At 42.7% G+C, this 22,668-nt stretch overlaps 1 protein-coding gene across 4 annotated transcripts in view; it reads right to left on the reverse strand.

Moving 5' to 3' along the window:
• Positions 1–22,668, reverse strand: part of PPP2R2C (protein phosphatase 2 regulatory subunit Bgamma) — a 223,417-nt gene that overhangs the window by 70,215 nt on the left and 130,534 nt on the right. For 3 of the 4 annotated variants that reach the window (XM_073610424.1, XM_073610436.1, XM_073610418.1), the window contains one exon: positions 2,800–2,897. In XM_073610424.1, coding sequence (XP_073466525.1) covers positions 2,800–2,897 — 98 coding nt within the window. Of the gene's footprint in view, positions 1–2,799; positions 2,898–20,386; positions 20,433–22,668 lie in introns of all 4 variants that reach the window. The other variant, XM_073610433.1, reaches the window with a different exon arrangement.

Raw genomic sequence — 22,668 nt, forward strand, 5'->3', positions numbered from 1 at the left:
TGCAGTCAGCGGCTCATAGCAAGGGGAATATCTCCTAAACCGTACAGGTTTAGGAGATATTTTTTTTACCTACAGGTAAGCCTTATTATAGGCTTACCTGTAGGTAAAAGTAAAAAAAAAGGCTATACAACCACTTTAAGCAGCATTTTTTGATTTTTCACATTGGGCATATAGTCCCGATGCATGGGGCTCTGGTGCAGGCAGAGGGCACAGCAGGTGCACCATTCAGCCCTGGTGCCAGCAGCCTGTCAAACTCTATGAAAAGGAGAAGGATAAGTGACTAGGAATGAAGGATGCAAGGGAACTGTCCTTGCTGTTGCTTAAAGGAACTAATGACACTCCATCTTTTATTTGCACCTGTTGAATTGTTATATGCTACTAAGGTAACATAGACATATTCCTTCCATACACTTTTAAGATACTTTTATACATGATGATGGGGAGTCTGTGAAAGAAAGGGAGATGTAAGGACTTCCTTTCCAAGGAAGCTACCTCTGTTTGAGGTACACATGTGATCAGTTATGACTCCAACCATTTGGTGGTTTGACAATTTGGTTTTGGCATGTCGGGAATCTGTTTAATTACACTGTTAAATTGATGGGGTTAGTTCCGCTTTAACAGCTTGCTGACTGCCGCACACAGATGTACGTCGGCAGAATGGCACAGGCAGGCAAATGAGCGTACCTGTACGTCCCTTTGAATTTGCTGCCTACCGCAGGTCCCGGGAACTCGATGTACGCCGGAGGCCCGTGATTGCGGTGATGAGAGGCAGAACGGGGAGATGCCTTTGTAAACAAGGCATTTCCCTGTTCTGCCTAGCAACATGACAGGGATCTACTGCTCCCTGTCATCGGGAGTAGTGATTGCTGTAATGTCGGTGGTAGCCCACCCCCCCTCCCCCACAGTTAGAATCACTCCCTAGGACACACTTAAGCCCTTGATCGCCCCCTAGTGTTTGACCCCTTCTCTGCCAGTGTGATTTACACAGTAATCAGTGCATTTTTATAGCACTGATCGCTGTATAAATGACAATGGTCCCAAAATAGTGTCAAAAGCGTCCGATGTGTCCGCCATAATGTCGCAGTCACGATAAAAATCGCCGCCATTACTAATAAAAAAAATACTAATAATAATAAAAATGCAATAAAACTATTCCCTATTTTGTAGACCCTATAACTTTTGCGCAAACCAATCAATATACGAGTATTGCTATTTTTTGTACCAAAAATATGTAGAAGAATACATATCAGCTTAAACTGAGGAAAAAATGTGTTTTTTTAATATATTGGGGGATATTTATTATAGCAAAAAGTAAAAAATATTGCTTTTTTTTCAAAATTGTCGCTCTTTTTTTGTTTATAGCGCAAAAAATAAAAACCGCAGAGGTGATCAAATACCACCAAAAGAAAGCTCTATTTGTGGGAAAAAAAAGACATCAATTTTGTTTGGGTGAAACGTTCCGCCCGCCCGCGCAATTGTCAGTTAAAGCGACGCAGTGCTGAATCGCAAAAAATGCTCTGGTCAAGAAGGGTGTAAAATCTTCCGGAGCTGAAGTGGTTAAAGCAGAACTTTACCCTTGATAAAAAATAAAGTTCCTTAGCAAGGAACATACATTCCACATTAATAATTCTGCTACCAAAATGTGTGTGTTGTAAATTGCCTCTAGCATTGCTCCTGTTCCTTTCTGCCGGAGGCTGCCATTTTGCTGAAGCCCAGAGCCCCTGTACAGAAGTAAATCATAAAGTGGAACTAAACCCATCGATTTAACGGTTTCAAAAAACATTTACATTCCTGAAATGCCGGAATTGCTAACTGTCACATTTGTTTGCGTCCTCAACCAAACTGTCAAACAATCAGATGGCTGGTGTCAAAACTGATCACATGTGCAGCACCATGGTAGTTGCAGATCAAAGAGAAGCAGCTTCCTTGGCTGTAAAGGATAGGAGGGTTTTGATTCCGCTTTAAGGCTGTCAGCAGATCGGCCTCTACAAACCCAGCAGTGCCTACACATTCCTAAAATGGAGAGCAACTGAGCATGTGCAGAGCAGGGTGAGACAGTGAATTACTGGATTTTACACAGTATAGACACATATTTTTAATGTTTTTCACAGCTATACCTACAAAAGTGGCCAGCCTGAAGTGATCTGGCAGGACTTCATTTTCTGACTACAGTTTGACTTTAAAGTGTTACTAAACCCACAACAGTAAAATCAGTCTGTATATGCAGCATAGCATGCTTGTTATACTCACTGTGGAACTTAAGGGAGTAATCCTCTGTATTGTGTAAAAAAAAATTTTTATCCTGTATACATAGATCCTTCCCCTCCTGCACTGTCTATATGGGGAAAGCCAGCCAACACAGGCAGGGTAGCCAACCTGCACATGCTCAGTTGTGTCTTTTGTGCTGGAGAGAACAGTTACTTGTTCTCAGAGATAGCCAGGTTACATGATATTGACATCACATGTGTGGGCGTGTATACAGGCTGAAGTGGAAATCTCCTCCTTCCTGATCTCTCACCACTGAAGAAACTTTATCATGTAACCGTGGTATACAGATCATCCAAAAAGGTATATAGTGGCAGTATTTTAATGTAAAAAGAAGATTTATAAGGTGTAGGCACTGTGGGGGCAGATGAACTATTACTGGGTTTAGTAACACTTTAAGTATAAGTCCTGGGACTGAGATGAATATACGGTACAGTATGAATGGTGTTGTGTAAAAACTGTTGGCAAATACCTATCATAAATAACTAAAACTCACACATAGGAAATCCAGTCTATCCTTACAAGATGTCTTACCTCAGGCTCCCTCTGGAATATGACAACACGGCCGCCCTTGTCCCCAGTTGCCAGCAGCTCTCCAGTGTGATTAAACTCAACTGTAGAAATGATATCAGCTGCAAAAGAAGAACAGAAATAGAAGAGCCTCATTAATATATAACATCCATCATAATATTAGTATTACCCTATGCTGACTCAAAGTGAATCATAAAAATAGATATGCATTTAGACAGTCATTGTAATCTCTATTATTCTATTTTTTTTTGTCACAGCCATTGAGTGCATGATGTCTAAATATGACTATGCAGTCCATTAAGCACCAGAGTTTGACCTAGTGCTCTCAGTAATCAGTGCTTAGTAACAGATTTGATTAGACACGCCCTCTCCTGTCTGTGTGAGAGCACATGTGATGGGGGTGTGGCTATTACTCATTTATACCAGCACAGAGTACTGGAGTGAGAGGGCATGAAGAAATATTTTTACTGGGAGAAAAAGTTCATTTAAAGTGGACCTTAACTCACAAATTGAAGATCTGCTGTGATATAGAGACCATTTAGAAATGTTAATTTTGCCTTAGCAGTAACCTGAAAAAATTACCCTTTGTCTTGAATTCCTCCTGCAAATCAGCAATGTGCTTCCTGCCCACACACTACTATTATAGGCTGAAAAGTACAATGAAGAATAATGTATGGGCATACAAATTGCTCTGGTCCATAAGGAGGTGTACAAGTGTGAGAACTGGTAATGCATTAACAAAACAATGAAAGAGGCATGCAAAACAGTGAAATCACATCGAAAACTACTTTTAAATAGCTTCTACAATAATAACTGAAGAGAAGTGCCACCAGTGTCTCTCAATGATGATATAGCATATATGCCATATTTATTGACATATAACACGCACAGGCGTATAACACGCACCTTCATTTTAGGAGGGAAGTTTCAGGAAAAAAACTTAAATTTTAAATAAAGAACTTTGAAGCATAAAAAAAGGGTCAGTGCCCATCAATGCAGCCTCACTATTGCCCATCTGCAGCCTTACAATTGCCCATCATTGCAGCTTGATCAATGCCCATATGCAGCCTCACCATTGCCATGAATGCAGCCTGATCAGTGCCAATCTGTTTACTCGGCAGCCTCTTTGATACAAAGTTCTATAATAGACAGAACAGTGGTCCAATGCTGGCCCAGGAGACGGGACTTCAAATTATAGAGGCCACTGAGTAAACAGGAGATTCTCGCTGTATGTAATCTGGTGGCTCTCGTCCCGCTCCCCTCCCTGTTCCCTCCTAGGCAGCCCAAATTGCAGTATCGGCGTATAACACGCACACACTATTTGCATCTGATTTTCAGGGTGAAAAAGTGTGTGTTATAAGCCAATAAATACAGTAATTACTGCACAAGCCTTTTCCTGACCAGGCCGCACAGCAGGAGATGAGCAGCAACCGCGGTCCGCACGGGGCTATCACAGACTGCGGTCACTGCTCACCTCCTGCTGTGCGATCATGCCTGTGTGTCCTCTCCCGGCTCCTCCAACCACCCGGCTGATAATGTCATCCTATCAGCAGGGCAGGGCGTGGGAGGAGCTGCAGATCAAAATTGAGACCTCCCCCCGCCCCCTGCCTGCTGATAGGATGACATTGTCGGCCAGGTTGGCGAGATCCTGGGAGAGGACACACGGACTGTTGACAGCCTCTGCCCTGCAGGTAGGAGTCCTGAGCCGGGGAGGAAGAAATTGATGGTAAAGAGGAAGACGGAGGGCAGACTGCAGGGGCACTGTAATGTAAGGGGGGGCTGTGATGGAAAGGGGGCACTGAAATATAAAGGGAACTGCACTGTAAAGGGGCACTGTTTCTTTTACTGTCCATCTGCTGATAGAACAGAGCCTTGGCACTCTGTACATGTTCAGTTTAGTGTGTATTGCTAGAGTTTTTTCTTCTTTTTGGGACTGTGCATATGATCAGCACTGTCCAGACAGAGGGTCAGGGGTCCTGCAGCCTCATAGGGCAGTCAGAATAGAATGAAAACTCCTCCTACAAGCTTTAACCAGACACTGATAGAAGTCATAAGACTGCTCTAACTGCTGATTAAATTTCCATGTTCTGTGTACTGTGGGAGACCAGATATAGTGAATGCACGGTCCTGGGTTTAGTAACACTTTAAGCAGGTAAGCATCTAAAATAAAGTTTGCTAGATGTATATACTTTAGCAGAACTGAACTGAATTTGTTTTCCAAAAAATATGTGGTATAATTTCAAGTGAAAAAAATAGTTTATATTAAAACAATTTCATTTAAATATCCTGGTAACTTATCATTGCTTCATTTTCTTTTGACTGACAAGATTTATGGCAGCTGGGAATATAATGGGGGACATTTAACAACACCAATACTAAAATGCAGCGGCTTATGCTAATTAGAGACAGCATAGTGTCAAACGGCATTTTATAGATCTTAATTATCATGCTCGGCAGGAAGGAAGCCGCAAACATCTGTACAGCTATTCTCTGCTGGGATGTCATTTGCTTTTTACCATGTTAAACAAAGGCTGGAAATCAAGTGCATAATCTGCAACCTCATAAAAAATATTTGATCAATTTGGAGGAAGCTATTCAGAGCTTGCAGAACTCAAATTCACTGTATCTCAAGATGACCTGCCTGTCGTATTCATTTGAGTATAAAAATCTGTTTATTCGTAACAAAAAAAAGCTGATAAAAATTCAGCATTGTTATTGGAGCAGAAACTCATACAAACTGCTTACTAGACAAATGTCTACGTAATGCCAGGAAATAGGGATCTGTGCAGTGTAGGAGAGGGGTTGCGATGACCTCATCTGACAGGTGAAACATCTTTACATATATTTCAACTGTATATTTAGAAATTACATTTTAAAATCGATGCTTACTACTTATTTTTTTAACCGTATGTATACAGTATATAGTTTTAATACAAATAAACATTTTATACATGACAAAGGATTTCCAGAGCACTATGGTCAATCAAAAGAGACAGCACAGCAGTAGCTGCCTGCCTTTAGGCTGGATTAATCAGCCTGAAATTTCAGATGGAGCTATCCAATAAGGGATGAATAAATTCTGATTGGTTCAGCTGTATGTAAATTGCAGCTTGAGCTATTGACATTTGTAAACTATAGACTTTTTACAACAGACAGAAGGGAGATACAAGAAAACATGAGAAAAGGAAGAACACAATATTCATAGGAAATCTTTTTTATTTACCTGAAAACATTTTTTCATTTAATAGTCAGCTAAGTGCAGTATCAATAGGTTTATTATGATTAAAAAGCCAAATGCAAACTCACAGAAGTGTAAAATCAAAGAGCTTATCTGCAGCCATGCCACATGGGATGGAAGCAGTCCACCAGAAAAGCAAACAGTGTGTAGTTAGTGAGGAAACGTCCAATGTTCCAGGAGGTGAGGAGAGCCACTGTGGGACAAAAGGCAGGATGTGATGTCACACCTGGGCGGGCTGTTTGCTATGGTGACGCGTTTCAGAACTCCTACTGGTTCCTTTCTCAAGTCAAAGTTGCTCTCCTCATCTCCTGGAACAATGGACTTGGTTTCCTCACTGACTACATGCTGTTTGCTGTCACAAGCAACACTTCTGGTGGACGGCTTCCATCCAATGTGGCATGGCTGCAGATAAGCTCTTTGATTTTATATTTCTATGAGTTTGCATTTGGCTTTTTAATCGTAATAAACCCATTGATGCTGCACTTAGCTAGCGCCCCCTTGTGTTCCTTTGTTGTAATTTCAGTTATTTGTTCCTGTCTCAGGTGGATCAGCCTACTGAACTACAACACCCTTCCTATGGGATTTGTATGAACTTCTTATGAACATTCTATGAACTACCTATGCTACACAAGTGTATCTTTACATTTACCCAGGGGGGTAGAGGCTACCTCATCTGGACTGGTACATTAGCATTTGTTTGTGCCACAATTTCAATTGTTGTTTTTTTCATTTACTAGTTCTTATAATAAATAAAGAATCTATATATATATATATATATATATATATATATATATATATATACACATACACTGAGAAAAATTATAAACGCAATACTTTTATGTTTGCCCCTATTTATCATGAGCTGAACGCAAACATCTATGTCTTTTTCTATGTACACAAAAGGCCTATTTCTCTCAAATATTGTTCACAAATCTGTCTAAATCTGTGTTAGTGAGCATTTCTCCTTTGCCTAGATCAGTGTTTCTCAACTCCAGTCCTCAAGGCGCCCCAACAGGTCATGTTTTCAGGATTTCCCTCTGAGGAAACAGCTGTGTTAATTACTAAGGCAGTGAAACTGTTCAAATCCCCTGTGCAAAATAAGAGGAAGCCTGAAAACATGACCTGTTGGGGTGCCTTGAGGATTGGAGTTGAGAAACACTGGCCTAGATAATCTATCCACCTCACAGGTGTGGCATATCCAGATGCTGATTAGACAGCATGATTATTGGACAGGTGTGCCTTAGGCTGGCCACAATAAAAGGCCCCTCTAAAATGTGCAGTTTTATCACACAGCTCAATGCCACTGATGTCGCAAGTTTTGAGGGAGCATGCAATTGGCATGCTGACTGCAGGAATGTCCACCAGAGCTGTTGCCCTTCAATTAATGTTCATTTCTCTACCATAAGCGGTCTCCAAAGGTGTCTCAGAGAATTTGGCAGTACATACAACTGGCCTCACAACCGCAGACCATGTGTAACCACACCAGCCCAGAACCTCCACATCTAGCATCTTCTCCTCCAAGATCATCTGAGACAAGCTACCCGGACAGCTGCTGCAACAATCTGTTTGAATAACCAAAGAATTTCTGCACAAACTGCAGAAACCATCTCAGGGAAGCTCATCTACATGCTTGTTGTCCTCATTGGGGTCTATAATTTTGCTCAGTGTATGTGTATATATATATCTATATATAATACTGTATATATCTATATATTTATATCGGTTGAATAAGAGCAAATCCTATTTTACTCCATTTACGCCAGAGTAGATGGAGGAATTTCCCCCTCTAGCTACTGTATTTAAGCAGTACAGTAGTGGGTATGGCAAACAATGACTGCATCTGATAGGATGCAGTCCCTGTTTGGATGACAATTTTCCACCTGGCTTATTCAATTTTTTAATCAAAGTTAGTTGAAATTTTGATGCCAACATGGCCACCTATGGCTCAAAATTTGAGCTGTTTATAGCCAGCTAAAGGGCCTTTTCACACCAGGGCTAAACTTCTGCACTGGGAGGTATAGTACCAATGCGATGAGCCTGGCACATTGCAAGGTGTATTGTTTTCTTCACAGAACCTTATTGAAATGCCACTTGTGGCATTTCAATACAGTTCTATTTAGCGCAGAAATGGTGGTGTGTTGGTTTTCGTTGAAACCCTGTGCTGAAAAAAGTACTATATCCCTAGTTTAATTTTTTTTTAAACATCAGTAGGGTTGCCACCCTTTCTTCAAACCAAACCCGAACACTTTAGCAGCACACAGGAATTTTTCTTTTTTGCATATATTTTGTGATTAAAGTGGTTGTAAACCCTAGGACAAAAGCAAAAACATGCAAGACAAAGGCATAATGAGCTAGTATGCAAAGCATACTAGCTCATTATGAATTACTTACCTGAGATCGAAGCCCCTGCAGCCATCCTTGTACACTGCTCCGTCGGCCAACATCGCTCCCGGAGTTACTTCCTGGGTATTGCGGGCTCTGGCGCTGTGATGACGGCACTCTCATGCATGCGCGGTAGCCGCCGGTAACGGCACACTCACTGAAGCAATGGCACGTACGTACAAAATACCATTTCAAATCATATGGAGTTAAGCCACTATCATTCTAAATTTTTTTTTTTCACATTTAAATGAATATAATTATAGGGGAAGGTTGCGCTGCATTTTTTCATTTGTTTTTGAGGTGTGGGAACACATATCAGTGCTAGCAGCAACCCAACAGTGAGTTTATTTACCTTGTTTTTAATGTGAGGACAGGGAGTGCTAATTTAAGGTATCTCTCATCTAATGGAGGTCTCTAAGGAAGGAGAGGGTACTGATAGAAGTGGAATGTAAGTCTCTAATGGGTGCTGACTGCTGATCTAATGTTTGATGATCATTAAATCAGCAGTTAGCACCCCTCCCCTACAGACCCCCCCATTAGATCAGATTCTCCTTATATCAGCATCTCTTTAAAGAGTCTGTAGGGGGGGGGGGTGTGCTGATAAAAGGAGTCTCTGATCTAATGGGGGGTCTGTAGGGGAGGGGTGCTGTCTGCTGATTTAATGATCCCCAACCATTAGATCAGTAATCAGCACCCATCAGCTCACTGTTTCTTTCTATCAGTGCCCCCTCTTTCCTTAGAGACCTCCAATAGATGAGAGAGATCCCTCTTATCAGGACCACTGTTAGAAATCATGGGGCCCTGTACAGTCTACCTAACAGGGCCCCCTTTGACCCTATCCCTGGCCCTACCCTCAACCACACCCCTGACCCCGCCTCAAAACAAAATGCAGCTTTTGTCTGCAAGTGCATGCGGTAGAAGGGGGGCAGTTACAAACAGAAGTGTAAATGAGGCCTTCGGCTACAGGGCTTTTTTTTCTCAGAGATTAGGTACAGGAACTCCATCACATCCCCATCACACCACTCGCCATCAACATAATAAACAATAACCCCCCCCAGTGTGCTACATACAGAAAGCAGAGATTGGGAGTGAGCTACATACAGAGTGCAGGATTCAGAGCTGAGGGGTACGTTACACATAGAGTGCAGTGTTTGAGCAGTGCGCTGCAAACAGAGTGCAGTCTTGAGGGTGTGCTAAGTACAGGGTTGAGGAGTGCACTACGTACAAAGTGAAGTATTCAGTGGTGCGCTACGTACAGAGTGCAAGGTTAAGGCGTGCGCAGTGTACAGAATACAATGTTCATGAGTGCTCTACTTACAGAGTGCAGAATTAAGGCATGTTCTATGTACAGGGTTTGAAGAGGAGAACATTCAGGAGTGCGCTGTGCACAGAGTGCAGGGTTCAAGAGTGCTTTACATTCAGAGTGCAGGGTACAAAAGTGTCAATCAGAGTGTAGGGTTCAAAAGTGTGTTACATTCAGAGTGCGGGGGTTCAGGATTGCGTTACATTCAGAGTACAGGGTTCAGGATTGCGTTATGTTCAGAGTGCGAGGTTCAGGAGGGCGTTATGTTCAGAGTGCGGGGTTCAGGAGTATGTTATGTTCAGAGTGCGGGGTTCAGGAGTGCGTTACTTTTAGAGTGCGAGGTTCAGGAGGGCGTTCCGTTCAGAGTGCGGGGTTCAGGAGTACATTATGTTCAGAGTGCGGGGTTCAAGAGTGCGTTACATTCAGAGGGCGGGGTTCAGGAGTGCGTTATGTTTGAAGTGCAGGGTGCAGGAGTGCGTTATGTTCAGAGTACGGGGTTCAGGAGTGTGTTATGTTCAGAGTGCGGGGTTCAGGAGTGCGTTATGTTCGAAGTGCGGGGTTTAGGAGCGAGTTATGTTCAGAGTGTGGGGTTCAGGATTACATTACGTTCAGAGTGTGGGGTTCAGGAGTGCGTTATGTTCAGAGTGCGGGGTTCAGGATTACGTTCCGTTCAGAGTGTGGGGTTCAGGAGTGTGTTATGTTCAGAGTGCGGGGTTCAGAATTGCCTTACATGCAGAGTGAAGGGTTCAGGATTGCTTATGTACACAGTGCAGGTGTGCATAAATCACAGGCCAGTTTATAACTTCCCTATACCAATCTCTGTCTCCAAATTTCTGCCCCCCCAGTGCAGAGCGCCCCTCTCTTTCACTTCCAGACCTTTCTCCTCCTCCCTGTCCAGTGCACAGTACTCCTCTACCCCACAGAAGTGAAGTACTGTACCTTACACCATGTCAGGCTGCCGACATGAGGCTAGAGTGTGCATATCCCGCCCCCTGCTTCTGCTCCTCCTCTGTTGTAGATGCAGGGAGAGCAGGTAGGGTGCCGCTGGGAGAGAAGGGAAGCCGCAGCCGCGACAAGCTAAGAAGTGCACTGGGAGCCAGAGTTAGGGGCAGAGCTGGAGCAGCTGTTTTCCTCCCCTATGCATGCATAACTGAGATCATTGGGGGGGGGGGGCACAGAGCACAGGCAGGCGCTGCGCAGCCACAGAAGCCATCACTGGCTCCATCCCCAGAACGGATTTACCTGACGGTTAGGTCTGGAGGTATGCTGTGTGTCAGGGTTTCCGGTGGAGGCAAACCTGGGCATAAGTGTCAAAACCCAGACTATCCGGGTCAATCCCGTACAGGTGGCAACCCTAGGTGTCCGGTGGGTGTTAAAACCACTGCCAGGTTTAACAGTGTCTGTGTTCATGCTGGGGAAAATCATCCTCTCTTTTTATACTGGTTGCCGCAGTCCCAGCAACAGATAGTGATAGTAAATCTAACACTTTAACCACTTCCGTACCGCCGCATGCCGATGTACGTCCCTACTTTGGGGACGGATATCGTTGTTATGGCAACAGCTAGCTGCCATAACCTCGGTATCACCGTGTTCAGCCGGCGGTCCAGTACAAGATAAAAGTAGTCTCTGCGGCAGATTCCCCCGCGAGATCACGTTTATCGTCGGCGGGAGAAGGCCCCCTCCCACCGCGATCCAGTGTCCTCCGCCGCTTACCGGAGCTATCGGCAGCAGCGGAGGCAATCGAATCGGATCCTTCCCGTGGCTGTGCATGGAGACGAGTGAGGGGAAGATGGCCACCACCCATCTCCATGACACTGCAGGGTGAAAGCGACGTCAAATTGTCACTTCTGCCCATAGCTCTTAAAGGCCCATTTTTTTTTTCATTTTTTTTAAATGACTATTTTTTTTTTTTTTTTTTTAATTGCATTTTAGTGTAAATATGAAATCTGAGGTCTTTTTGACCCCAGATCTCATATTTAAGAGGTCCAGTCATGCTTTTTTTCTATTACAAGGGATGTTTACATTCCTTGTAATAGGAATAAAAGCGACACAATTTTTTTTTTTTTTTAAACAATGTAAAAATAAAAGGTAAAATAAATAAGAAAAAAAAAATTTAAATGCACCCCGTCCCGCTGAGCTCGCGTGCAGAAGCGAACGCATACGTAAGTAGCCAGGGCTGGACTGGGACAAAAATTTGGCCCTGGACATCATCCAGACTGGCCCACTTTAATTTTGCAAACACACACAAAACAGTATATATACTGTTGTGGGGGTGGAGGACACAGGGGGACAGTGTGGGGGGTGAAGGACAGAGGGGGACAGCGTGGGGGGTGAAGGACAGAGGGGGAACAGCGTGGGGGTGGAAGACAGAGGGGGACAGCGTGGGGGGTGGAGGACAGAGGGGGACACCGTGGTGGCTGGAGGACAGCGTGAGGGCTGGAGGACAAAGAGGGACAGCGTGGGGGCTGGAGGACAGAGGGGGACAGAGTGGAGGCTGGAGGACAGAGGGGGACAGCGTGGGGGCTGGAGGACAGAGGGGGAAAGCATGAGGGCTGGAGGACAGAGGGGGGCAGCATTGGGGCTGGAGGACAGAGGGGGACACCGTGGGGGCTGGAGGACACTGTGGGGCCTGGAGGACAGCGTGGGGGCTGGAGAACAGAGGGGGAAAGCATGGGGGCTGGAGGACAGAGGGGGAAAGCATGGGGGCTGGAGGACAGAGGGGGACACCGTGGGGGCTGGAGGACAGAGGTGGATAGCGTGGGGGCTGGAGGACACCGTGGGGGCTGGGGGACAGAGGGGGACACCGTGGGGGCTGGAGGACACCGTGGGGGCTGGGGGACAGAGGGGGACAGCGTGGGGGCTGGAGGACAGAGGGAGATAGCCTGGGGGCTGGAGGACAGCCTGGGGGGAGGGGAACAGGAGAGTATCATGGGGCCTCCTGCGATCCTGTTGGGGCCCTAACATCTGTACTGGCTGCTTCTGCTCCCGCCTCCCCAGTGATGGCGATAGTACACAGCCTCACCCGATGCCTACAATAAGACCTCTCATGGCGCGCCGCTCTCTGCTGGCCCCTCCGCTCTTCTGGTCCGTCCCGGATGATGTCATGAACAAACACCCGGGGTGGATGGGAGTGAAAGAGGGGCCCACGGGGAAAAGTACGCTGTGAGAGGTCCTATTACAGCCGCTTCCATGCTAGTGTTGCAGCTGTCATAGGGCCCCACAGTGCCGATAGGTCAGTCCACCACTGCAGTACAGCAATGCTCAAAGTAATGGCTGTGCGGGCCGCGCAGCCATTACTTTGACAGGCTGTCACTCAAACAGGCCCACTGAGCCATCGGCCCACCGGGAGACTCCCGGTAGTCCCAATGGCCAGTACATGCCTGTAAGTAGCGCCCGCATATGAAAACCAAACCACACATGTGAGGTATTGCCGCGATCAGTAGAGTGAGAGCAATTCTAGCGATAGACCTCCTCTGTAATGCAAAGCATGCAACCTGTAGAATTTTTTAAATGTCGCCTATGGAGATTTTTAAGGGTAAAAATTTGTCGCCATTCCACAAGTGGGTGCAATTTTGAAGCATGACATGTTGGGTATCAATTTACTCGGCGTAACATTATCTTTCACAATGTAAAAAAAATGGGCTAACTTTACTGTTGTCTTATTATTCAATTAAAAAAAGTGTATTTTTAAAAAAAAAAGGACGCTTGGAAGACCTCTGCGCAAATATGGTGTGACAGAAAGTATTGCAACAACCGCCATTTTATTCTCTAGGGTGTTAGAAAAAAAATGTATGTTTGGGGGCTCTAAGTAATTTTCTAGCAAAAAAAAAAACTATATTTATAACTTGTAAACAACACATCTAAAAAAGAGGCTTGGTCCTTAAGTGGTTAAAATTTTCACCAGATGAGATTTGAAAAGAAATCTTCTTTTGGAGGACAAATGTTCTAACTTAAGGCCCGTACACATGGGCAGAATGTCAGGGGATATTTGGCGGTTCAAAAAAAAAAAACAGCCGTCATTCTGCCTGTGTGTATGTCGGTCTATCTGACAGAAGCCAGTCGTACGGAGGTGAATGCTGGAAAACCAACAGCCGACAGCACTCTCAGTGGGGGTTTGGGGTGAGCTGGGGGCGGCTGACAGTTTTTTTTTTTACGTGCAATCTACTGGGTTGCATGAAAAATAAATGTAGTGTGTACTCGACTTTAGTTAAAGCTGTACCTGGAAAGAATAATGCAAACTTCCGGGAGTTTCAATCTCCCATGCCCCCCCAGCTTGCACTGGCTCCTCCTGATGAAACTCCATGCCACTACAAGACACAACCGTGACATAGAGGTCAGTGGGAGCAACCACTGATTGCAATGGGGGGCAAGCAGATGGAAAAATGGGAAGTGGCAGCCTCTGGGCAGACTTCCACCCACGATTCCTCTTGATCAGAGCAGCGTTCAGCGGCGTGGACATCGTGAAAGGTAATTATTTACATTCTTTCTTTTTATAGGTACCAATTTCATTTAAAATTTCAGTTTAACAACATATTTGATTGAATTATTTTCCTAATTAACTAATTCACATTTTATAAGTAATATTGCTATTTGGGGCTCGTTTTCATTTCTGCATCCGTCTTTATGGTTTTATTCAGTTAATAGAAACTTGTTATAGATCTACATTTAGAGGCATAAGTAATGTGTTTTGCATCAGTGCAATTTGAAATGGATATTTTTATGTCAACAAGATTGTAATTTACATTTAAGGTTGGCAAACTAAACAGACTATTATAGCTTATTGTAATGTGTAATGGCAGTAAAGTGTGTTGTGCAGTGTTTAAAAATTGAAGGTCTGTGTACTCGGGATAACACTGCACTATTCCAATCGGTCCTGGCACAGTCACATAAGCAGACATGTTCTAGAGGCAGTCTAGGCAGGAGCCAATGAAAGGAGAGCATTGGTCTATTTAAAAAAGAAAAAAGACTATTACTTTACAACAATTTACTGCTGAAATCATAAAGCATAACATGTTATAGTACAGCTAAAGCCAAAACCTTTTTGTAATATTTTTTTTGTTTTCGTTTTTGATAGCGTAGGAGATAGTTAAGACCTCTGTCATTTTTTGGCTAAAAAATTAAAGAGATAGCACAACGAATGGCGCAGAACATCACCTTAAAAAAAAAAAAAGTGCACTTACAAGATCAATAAAGAGTTTGTTAACCCAACATTTCATATTCCTGATATGTGTATGTTGTGCCATTTACGTGTTAAAAAGCATCTTGCTCTCTCAGGTGTTAAATACCTGGTGATCCTGCCAATCTCCTTGCTTTCCTATTTCAAACTGACCTTGTTAGGCATAGAAGTACATCCCTGCCAGTGTGTTCAGTTTTCTAGCTGTGCTGGGAGCACAGCCTGCTTGTCCTTCAATGATCAGACTTGTGTTGACACACCTCACTGCACAGCTCTTTATTGGGAAGATCAGAGTGTTGCCTCTTTCTGTGCCTCCTCTTAACAAGCCCCCTGCAGTCTCCACCCCACTTCTACAAGCCCCTTATGCAGCCAAGAAAAGAGGTTATGTTATGTGATCATTTACACACATTTACACACCAAATTTTCCATATTTTCTCATGTTACAACCAAAAATGTAATTGTATTTTATTGTGGTTTTATGTGATAGATCAACACAAAGTGGCACATAATTGTGAAGTGGAAGGAAAATGAGAAATGATTTTCAAAATTGTTTTACAAATAAATATGAGAAAAGTGTGGCATTTGTATTCAGCCCCCCTGAGGTAATACTTTGCAGAACCACCTTTCACTGCAATTACAGGCTAATTGGGCCCAATTTGGACATTTTCACTTAGGGGTGTACTCACTTTTTGTTGCCAGCGGTTTAGACATTATTGGCTGTGTGTTGAGTTATTTTTAGGGGACAGGAAATTTACACTGTTATACAAGCTGTACACTCACTACTTTACATTGTAGCAAAGTGTCATTTCTTCAGTGTTGTCACATAAAAAAATATAATAAAATATTTACAAAAATGTGAGGGGTGTACTCACTTTTTTGAGATACTGTATATTATTAGGGATGCACCAATACCGATATCAGTGCCGATACCGAGTATTTTTACAAGTACTCGTACTTGTAAAAATGCTGCAGATGCAGAAACCGATACTTTGCAGTGCGATTTGGGTCCATACAAAATAAATGCAATAAGTGCAAAGAATCGCATACGATTTAAACTAGAATGCAGTGCGATGCCTGTCAGCGTTGCATGCAATTTCCCCCACCGCTCCTGTGTGTGTGAACCCAGTAAAGAAGCGAAGTGCCATGTAGTGCAGCATTAAGGCCCATACACAGGTTCTGACTTTTTGACAACAAACATGCAAATTACCTTTTTTAAGGCAACATCCTACCGTGTGTACTCTCCATCGGACAAACTTTTTCGGTTTTCATCGGACAAATGGCTGTGCAAACAGACAAACTTTCCTGCAACAAAAGTCCTAGGTCGGCTAGTCCGATCGTGTGTACACAAATCCATCGGACTTTGGTCCAAAGTACAAACACGCATGCTCAGAACCAATGTATAAGATCAGACAACAATACAGAAATTGACCAAAGGGTGGCGGTAAAGAGCTGAAAAACCACGTGATTTGGTGAAAGTTGGCTGAAAAAGTCCTGCCGTGTGTATGCATACCAAGTTCACGACCAACGCCCTTTGGACAGAAATCCTCGCAAAAGTTTGTTTGAAGTCCGACCGTGTGTGCGAGGCTATAGGCAGTTTATTAAAACATTATAACAACTCACAAAGTAAATATCTAGTCAAATCCAAATCTGCAGTGGCCTCCTCCCGCCAATGATAGCAAACCACAACCGCTGGAGGTACTCACAGGGCTGGAAGAGAAGTTCTGGGTCTCCTGTGGCTATAGGGTGGAAGTGATGTCAGCTTGGGGTGAACCGACGGACATCTCCTCCAGCCCTGTGTACCGCTATCGGTGCATCCCTAATATATATATAATTTGTATATATATATATATATATATATATATATATATATATATATATATATATATAAAAATATAAATGTTTTGACTTGCATTTCTACAGTATTTTGAATTAAATAGGCTGTTTTACAGGGTAAGGGTTCATATTTACTTTAAGTAGGGCAGACATATAATATATGAAGTATCATAAAATCTCCCCTGCACAGTTTAAGGTCAACACTTTCAATGCAAAAGGGGAGCAAAAAATGGTAACCATGTGTACTGTAGAGTTGAATAAAGACCCAACTAGTGTGACAGTGGCCAGGACCATGTCATTTGAGAGTAATGCCCTGTTCACACGGTCGGACATTGATCGGCCATTCCGCCAACAAAATCCATGGATTTTTTCTGACGCATGTTGGCTCAAACTTGTCTTGCATACACACGGTCACACAAAGTTGTCAGAAAATCCAATCGTTCTGAACGCGGTGACGTAAAACACGTACGTCGGGACTATAAACGGGGCAGTAGTCAACAGCTTTCGTCTCTTAATTTATTCTGAGGATGCCTGGCACTTTATGCGTCGGATTCGTATACACACGATCGGAATTTCCGACAACAAAATTTTATAGCGAGCTCTCAAACTTTGTGTGTCGGAAATTCCGATGGAAAATGTGTGATGGAGCCCACACACGGTCGGAATTTCCGACAACAAGGTCCTATCACACTTTTTCCGTCGGAAAATCCGACCGTGTGTACAGAGCATTATTATATACATTTTACTTATTTATATATATTACTTATGCAGAAAAATGCAACTCTCTGCTGAAGTGGGAACCTGGCCTTACTCTATCCAATACTTAAAAATGTGGACTTTTTCTTAACTCTCAGTCACCACAACAAATAGAGAAAGTGAAAATCCCATAGTAGGTACAGAGATAGGGATATAAATCCTAAATGGGGTTTTTACTTCTCACCACTCTATCCAAAACTAAGAGAAAAAAAAATGTGGGTTTCAGATTCACTTTATTAGCCCCTTTCCCCTACTGCTTATACACACTGTAGATTGTCTAGGCGTCTACTCCAATATGTGCATTGTAGGAAAGAATCATATTCTCCCCATACCTGGAAGTACTGGGTATTTCACCGGAGAGGTGAATGAGGACTATGCCCAATTTATGGTACATCAATATTTTATTAACACAGGCCTGCTTAACTAAGAAAAGTTTTTAAATGATAATTCTGGAACAAAAAAATTAAATATAACCATTGGTACCTGGTACAGTTTTTTTTTTTAGATCATTTATGCCGCGTACACACGAGCGGACATTACGGCGGACTTTGCCCGGCGGACTTTTCGATGTACTTTGCGACGGACTTTCTGAATGAACGGACTTGCCTACACACAATCCACCAAAGTCCGTCGAATTCGTACGTGATGACGTACGACCGGACTAAAACAAGGAAGTTCATAGCCAGTAGCCAATAGTTGCCCTAGCGTGGCTTTTTGTCCGTCGAACTAGCATACAGACGGCGGACTTTTCGACCGGACTCGATTTCAACGGATAAATTTTAAACAAGTTTCAAATCTAAGTCCGTCCAACTTTTGAGAAAACAAAGTCCGCTGGAGCCCACACACATCGAATTGTCAGACGAAATCCAGTCCGCCGGGCAAAGTCCGCCGTAATGTCCGCTCGTGTGTACGCGGCATTAGAGTGCTTTGAACCCCATCACTTTTTGTCTGTTTGTCCCATTGGAGAGATTTCCTTTCCCTCCTGTTCCAGGGACAAAACAAGAAGTGAGAGGATAGGTGAAATCCCCTTTTAGCTGTCACCAGAACAGTTATCCCAAGCAGCTCCTGTTCTGGTGAAAACTGATGGTAAAATCTCCCAGTAAAGACACAGACAGCAATAAAAGCTTAACTGGGCTTCCAAACTTATCATCACAACCATCAAAAAAAAAAAAGGTTTGGGTTTTATACTTTAAACCAGCCTTTTTTCAACCCTTTTACCCTAGAGGAACCCTTGAAATACATTTTCAGGACTCAGGGAAGACCTGCTAAAACCACTTGACCAGAGGTTTGAGGGAAAATGCCCGTCAAACCAGTGCAAAGAATGCCCCCCTTAAAGTGATGATTCAAATGCCACCCTTATAGATAACAAAAAAGATTATTGTTATCATGTCACTGACTGCCAAGTGGTGCTGGCCCTGGAACCAAGCAGCCACTATCAAATCTAAGATCAATCAGCCACAGCTCAAGGAACTAGAATTCCAGGGAACTCTTCTACTCACTATGGCTTTGCTATATCTCCTTGGTGCATAATTCTTGAAGAAACTGAACAATCACAGATAGTTTCTGTGAACATTAATGACTTGTTGACAGAGAATTCCAAATTCTCCTACAGATGTTCCTTGCTCATTAGTCATGGATAATAGGTGGATGGTTGTGTGCCCAATGACTCACAGCTGAATATTTAATAACCCTCCCTAGCCACTGTACCATGGAAATATGAGAGCTATCAATAATGTTTATTACTTCTGAGGTGTGCTGTTATTACCCAGATTTGCCTTGTAACAAACACAATAAAGTGGTACAGCGATAAAAGGCAGCAAATTTAATTCAACAGCTGCAGCAAGACTATCGTAGTCAATGGTTCAAGACTACTGAGTGACTAAAGCTGCAAACTGACTACCTGATCTGACACTGGAGTTGTGATGATTCTGAGACCTGGGTAGACATATTGGGGTTGATTTACTAAAGGCAATTAGAGTGAAGTTCAGCAAAGTGCAGTTGCTCTAGGGCAGGGATATGCAATTAGCTGTTGCAGAACTACAAGTCCCATGAGGCATAGCAAGACTCTGACAGCCACAAGCATGACACCCAGAGGCAGAGACATGATGGGACTTGTAGTTTTGCAACAGCTGGAGGTCCGCTAATCGCATATCTCTGCTCTAAGGCTTAGTAAATGAGGTAAACCTTCATTTTGCAAAGAGTACCCAATCGCGTGCAGGGAAAATATAGAAACTGCATGTTTACTTGCACATGATTGGATGATGGAAGTCAGCAGAGCTTCTGCTCTTTTACTAAGCTCTAGAGCAACTGCACTTGCAGGGTGCAACTGCACTTTGCAGCGTGCACAGTCTATAAGCCTTTAGTAAAGCAACCCTTTTGTGTCTGTGAACTTCATAGTTCTACATCTGCACCATGAGATCTTCTAAGACACAGCTGTTTCTGACTGCTAGTCTTATGAGATTTGTGCTTCAATTTGGTAATGTCACCACAGAACAGCTCACTGTTCTCCTTACTGGAGAGTAAGCTGAACATATGGGTCTGTATTGCAAGGCAACATTTGTTTTGGACAAAGTGGAGATGGATTAGAGTATCTTAGGTTTAGATTTTTATTGCTATCTGCATCCCTACTAGGGATATTCACCCTCTCTGTTTGTCTTGTTTACCATTATCACTGAAAGTGCAAGTAAAGCAAAATCCCAAAAATCCAACCCAAAAGAAATTTGGGTTGTCGTCAGAAATGTAAAACAAGGGAAATCTTGCAATGGGGACACTAGTTCTGGTGACCTGGGGGCCCCAAGGGATTCCCCTAATTTGCAGGGGAAAAATAAAACTTATATTTCCCCATTCAGGTTTTTATAGGCAACATTTTAAACCCACATTGTATTAAAAGATTGGGGAGATTTACCTTCAATTCCTCTTCCATAGCCAAAACACGATTTGAAAGTAAATCCCTGCAAATTAAGCATATGCTTGTAAGTTTGCTCTGAAACAACATCCCCAAAATAAATAGCAAAAAACATACATTTCCCAGTTCTGAATTTTATAGGCAATATTAACACATTCTATTAAAAGATATACATGTCAGTATTTACCGAGTTACAAAACCAATAAAATCCTTATAAAAAGTGACACAGCTGATTTTTAAACCTGCATATTTCAGTACGTTACAACCATATGAATACCCATCCCTGGTTAACACTTTTTTCTGACATGAAGATTTGTGAGCAGAAACACCCAACACGTTTCAGAAATAAAAAGCTTCTTCTTCAGGGGTATATACATGAAGGGTACATAATTTCTACAGCATAATTACATTTGTTTAGAATGTATGACATATATACCTATAATACAAATAACATTTGTATGACATGTTACATACAGACATACTGCAATATGGGTATCCATATGGTTGTAATGTACTGCAATATGTGGGTTTAAAAATCAGCTGTGTCACTGTTTTTGTAACTCAGTAAAGACGGACATGTATGTCTTTTAATATAATGTGTTAAGCTTGCCTATAAAATCCCGAATGGGGAAATGTATGTTTTTTTGCTATTTATTTTGGGGATGTTGGCATGTTTCAGAGCAAACTCACAAGTATATGCTTAATTTGCAGGGATTTACTTTCAATTCCTGTTTTGGCTATGGAAGAGGAATTAAAGGGAAATCTCCACAATGGGATGGGACAGCTAGCAAAAAACCCAACCCCCTCACCCCTTACTCCATCCAAAAAAAAAAAAAAATCCTATAGTTCTACTTTAATTTATCCTGTGCTCCCTCTGCCTATTTTGCTGTTTCTTGATTATTCCCCCACCAGTCATCAGGGGACATATCTTATATGAGGAAGCAAAGCCCTGCTCTTCTACCAAGATGACCATCTCCACACCGAGACACAGGGGTTGATTTACTAAAGGCAAAAAGACTGTGCACTTTACAAAGTGCAGTTGCTCCAGAGCTTAGTAAATGAGCAGAAGCTCTGCTGACTTCCATCATCCAATCATGTGCAAGGAAAAATGCTGTTTTTTTAATTTTTTTGGGCTACGTGATTGGGTCCCTCATTTACTAAGCTCTGGAGAAACTGCACTTGCAGAGGGCAACTGCACTTTGCAAAGTGCACAGTCTATTTGCCTTTGGTAAATCAACCCCACAGTGTAGACCAAGACATTGAAAGTCAGTAAGAGGGAAAAGATCTTCCGTTTGCATTCTGCCTGGATTTTTGGCCACAGTTTACACAGTACAGGTCCTCTTTAAAGTGTTATTAAATTTAGGACCCTGCATTCACTATACCTGGTCTCCCACAGTACACAGAAAATTGAAATGCAATTATTTTAGTAAATCCTGTATAAACTGCTAAATACCTTTTCTACTCAGCAGTTATAGCAGTCTTGTGACTTCTATCAGTGTCCAGCCGAGCACTGGGTAAAGCTTGTAGGAGTTTTCATTTTCCTCTGACTGTCTTATGAGGTTACATTACTCCTCACCCTCTGTCTGGATAGTGTTGATTGACACTGTGCTGATCACATGCACCCTCCCAAAAAAAAAACTTTCTAGCAATACACACCAAACTGAGCATGTGCTGAGTGCCTCCTAGGGCTCTGTTCTAGCAGTAGATGGATTGGGGACAGTAAAAGAAGGGGAGGATCCAAGAAGACAGAATCAAACAGCCTTTTTACACAATGCACAGGATTAACCCTTTAGGTTCCACAGTGAGTATAACAAGCATGCTTTACTGCATATGCAGACTTATTTTTACTGTTGTGGGTTTAATAACACTTTAAGTAAATCCCCACTGCATTATTTATAGAGAAGTCAAGCTACGTCAGTCTACATTGCTTTCTGGAGCTACAATTAAATTATTAGACAGAGAATAATCTGAAAAAAATGTGCCTGCCTTCGAAAAACCAGCAATGCTAATAACACAATCACATCCCAGGCATTCTACCAGCAGCAAATAACACTGTAACAGCCAACTAATGAATTATGCATAAAGACAAATAGAAAAATATCGGAAGAAATAATAGAAATGTCGAGTTATGCAAAGTTAAAATGTTTTTATGTACCACTACAAGTGTTTTACAGGGACAAACAGGATTGTATGACACTGATCATAAATACACTGCCAACTACTGCTTTGGAAGGGAGACTTGTCTCATAAATCTAGAAAATAGAAGATCCAGCAAGAAAGCA

Source organism: Aquarana catesbeiana, linkage group LG01 (assembly GCF_042186555.1).
Source record: "Aquarana catesbeiana isolate 2022-GZ linkage group LG01, ASM4218655v1, whole genome shotgun sequence".
Lineage (NCBI taxonomy): Eukaryota > Metazoa > Chordata > Amphibia > Anura > Ranidae > Aquarana > Aquarana catesbeiana.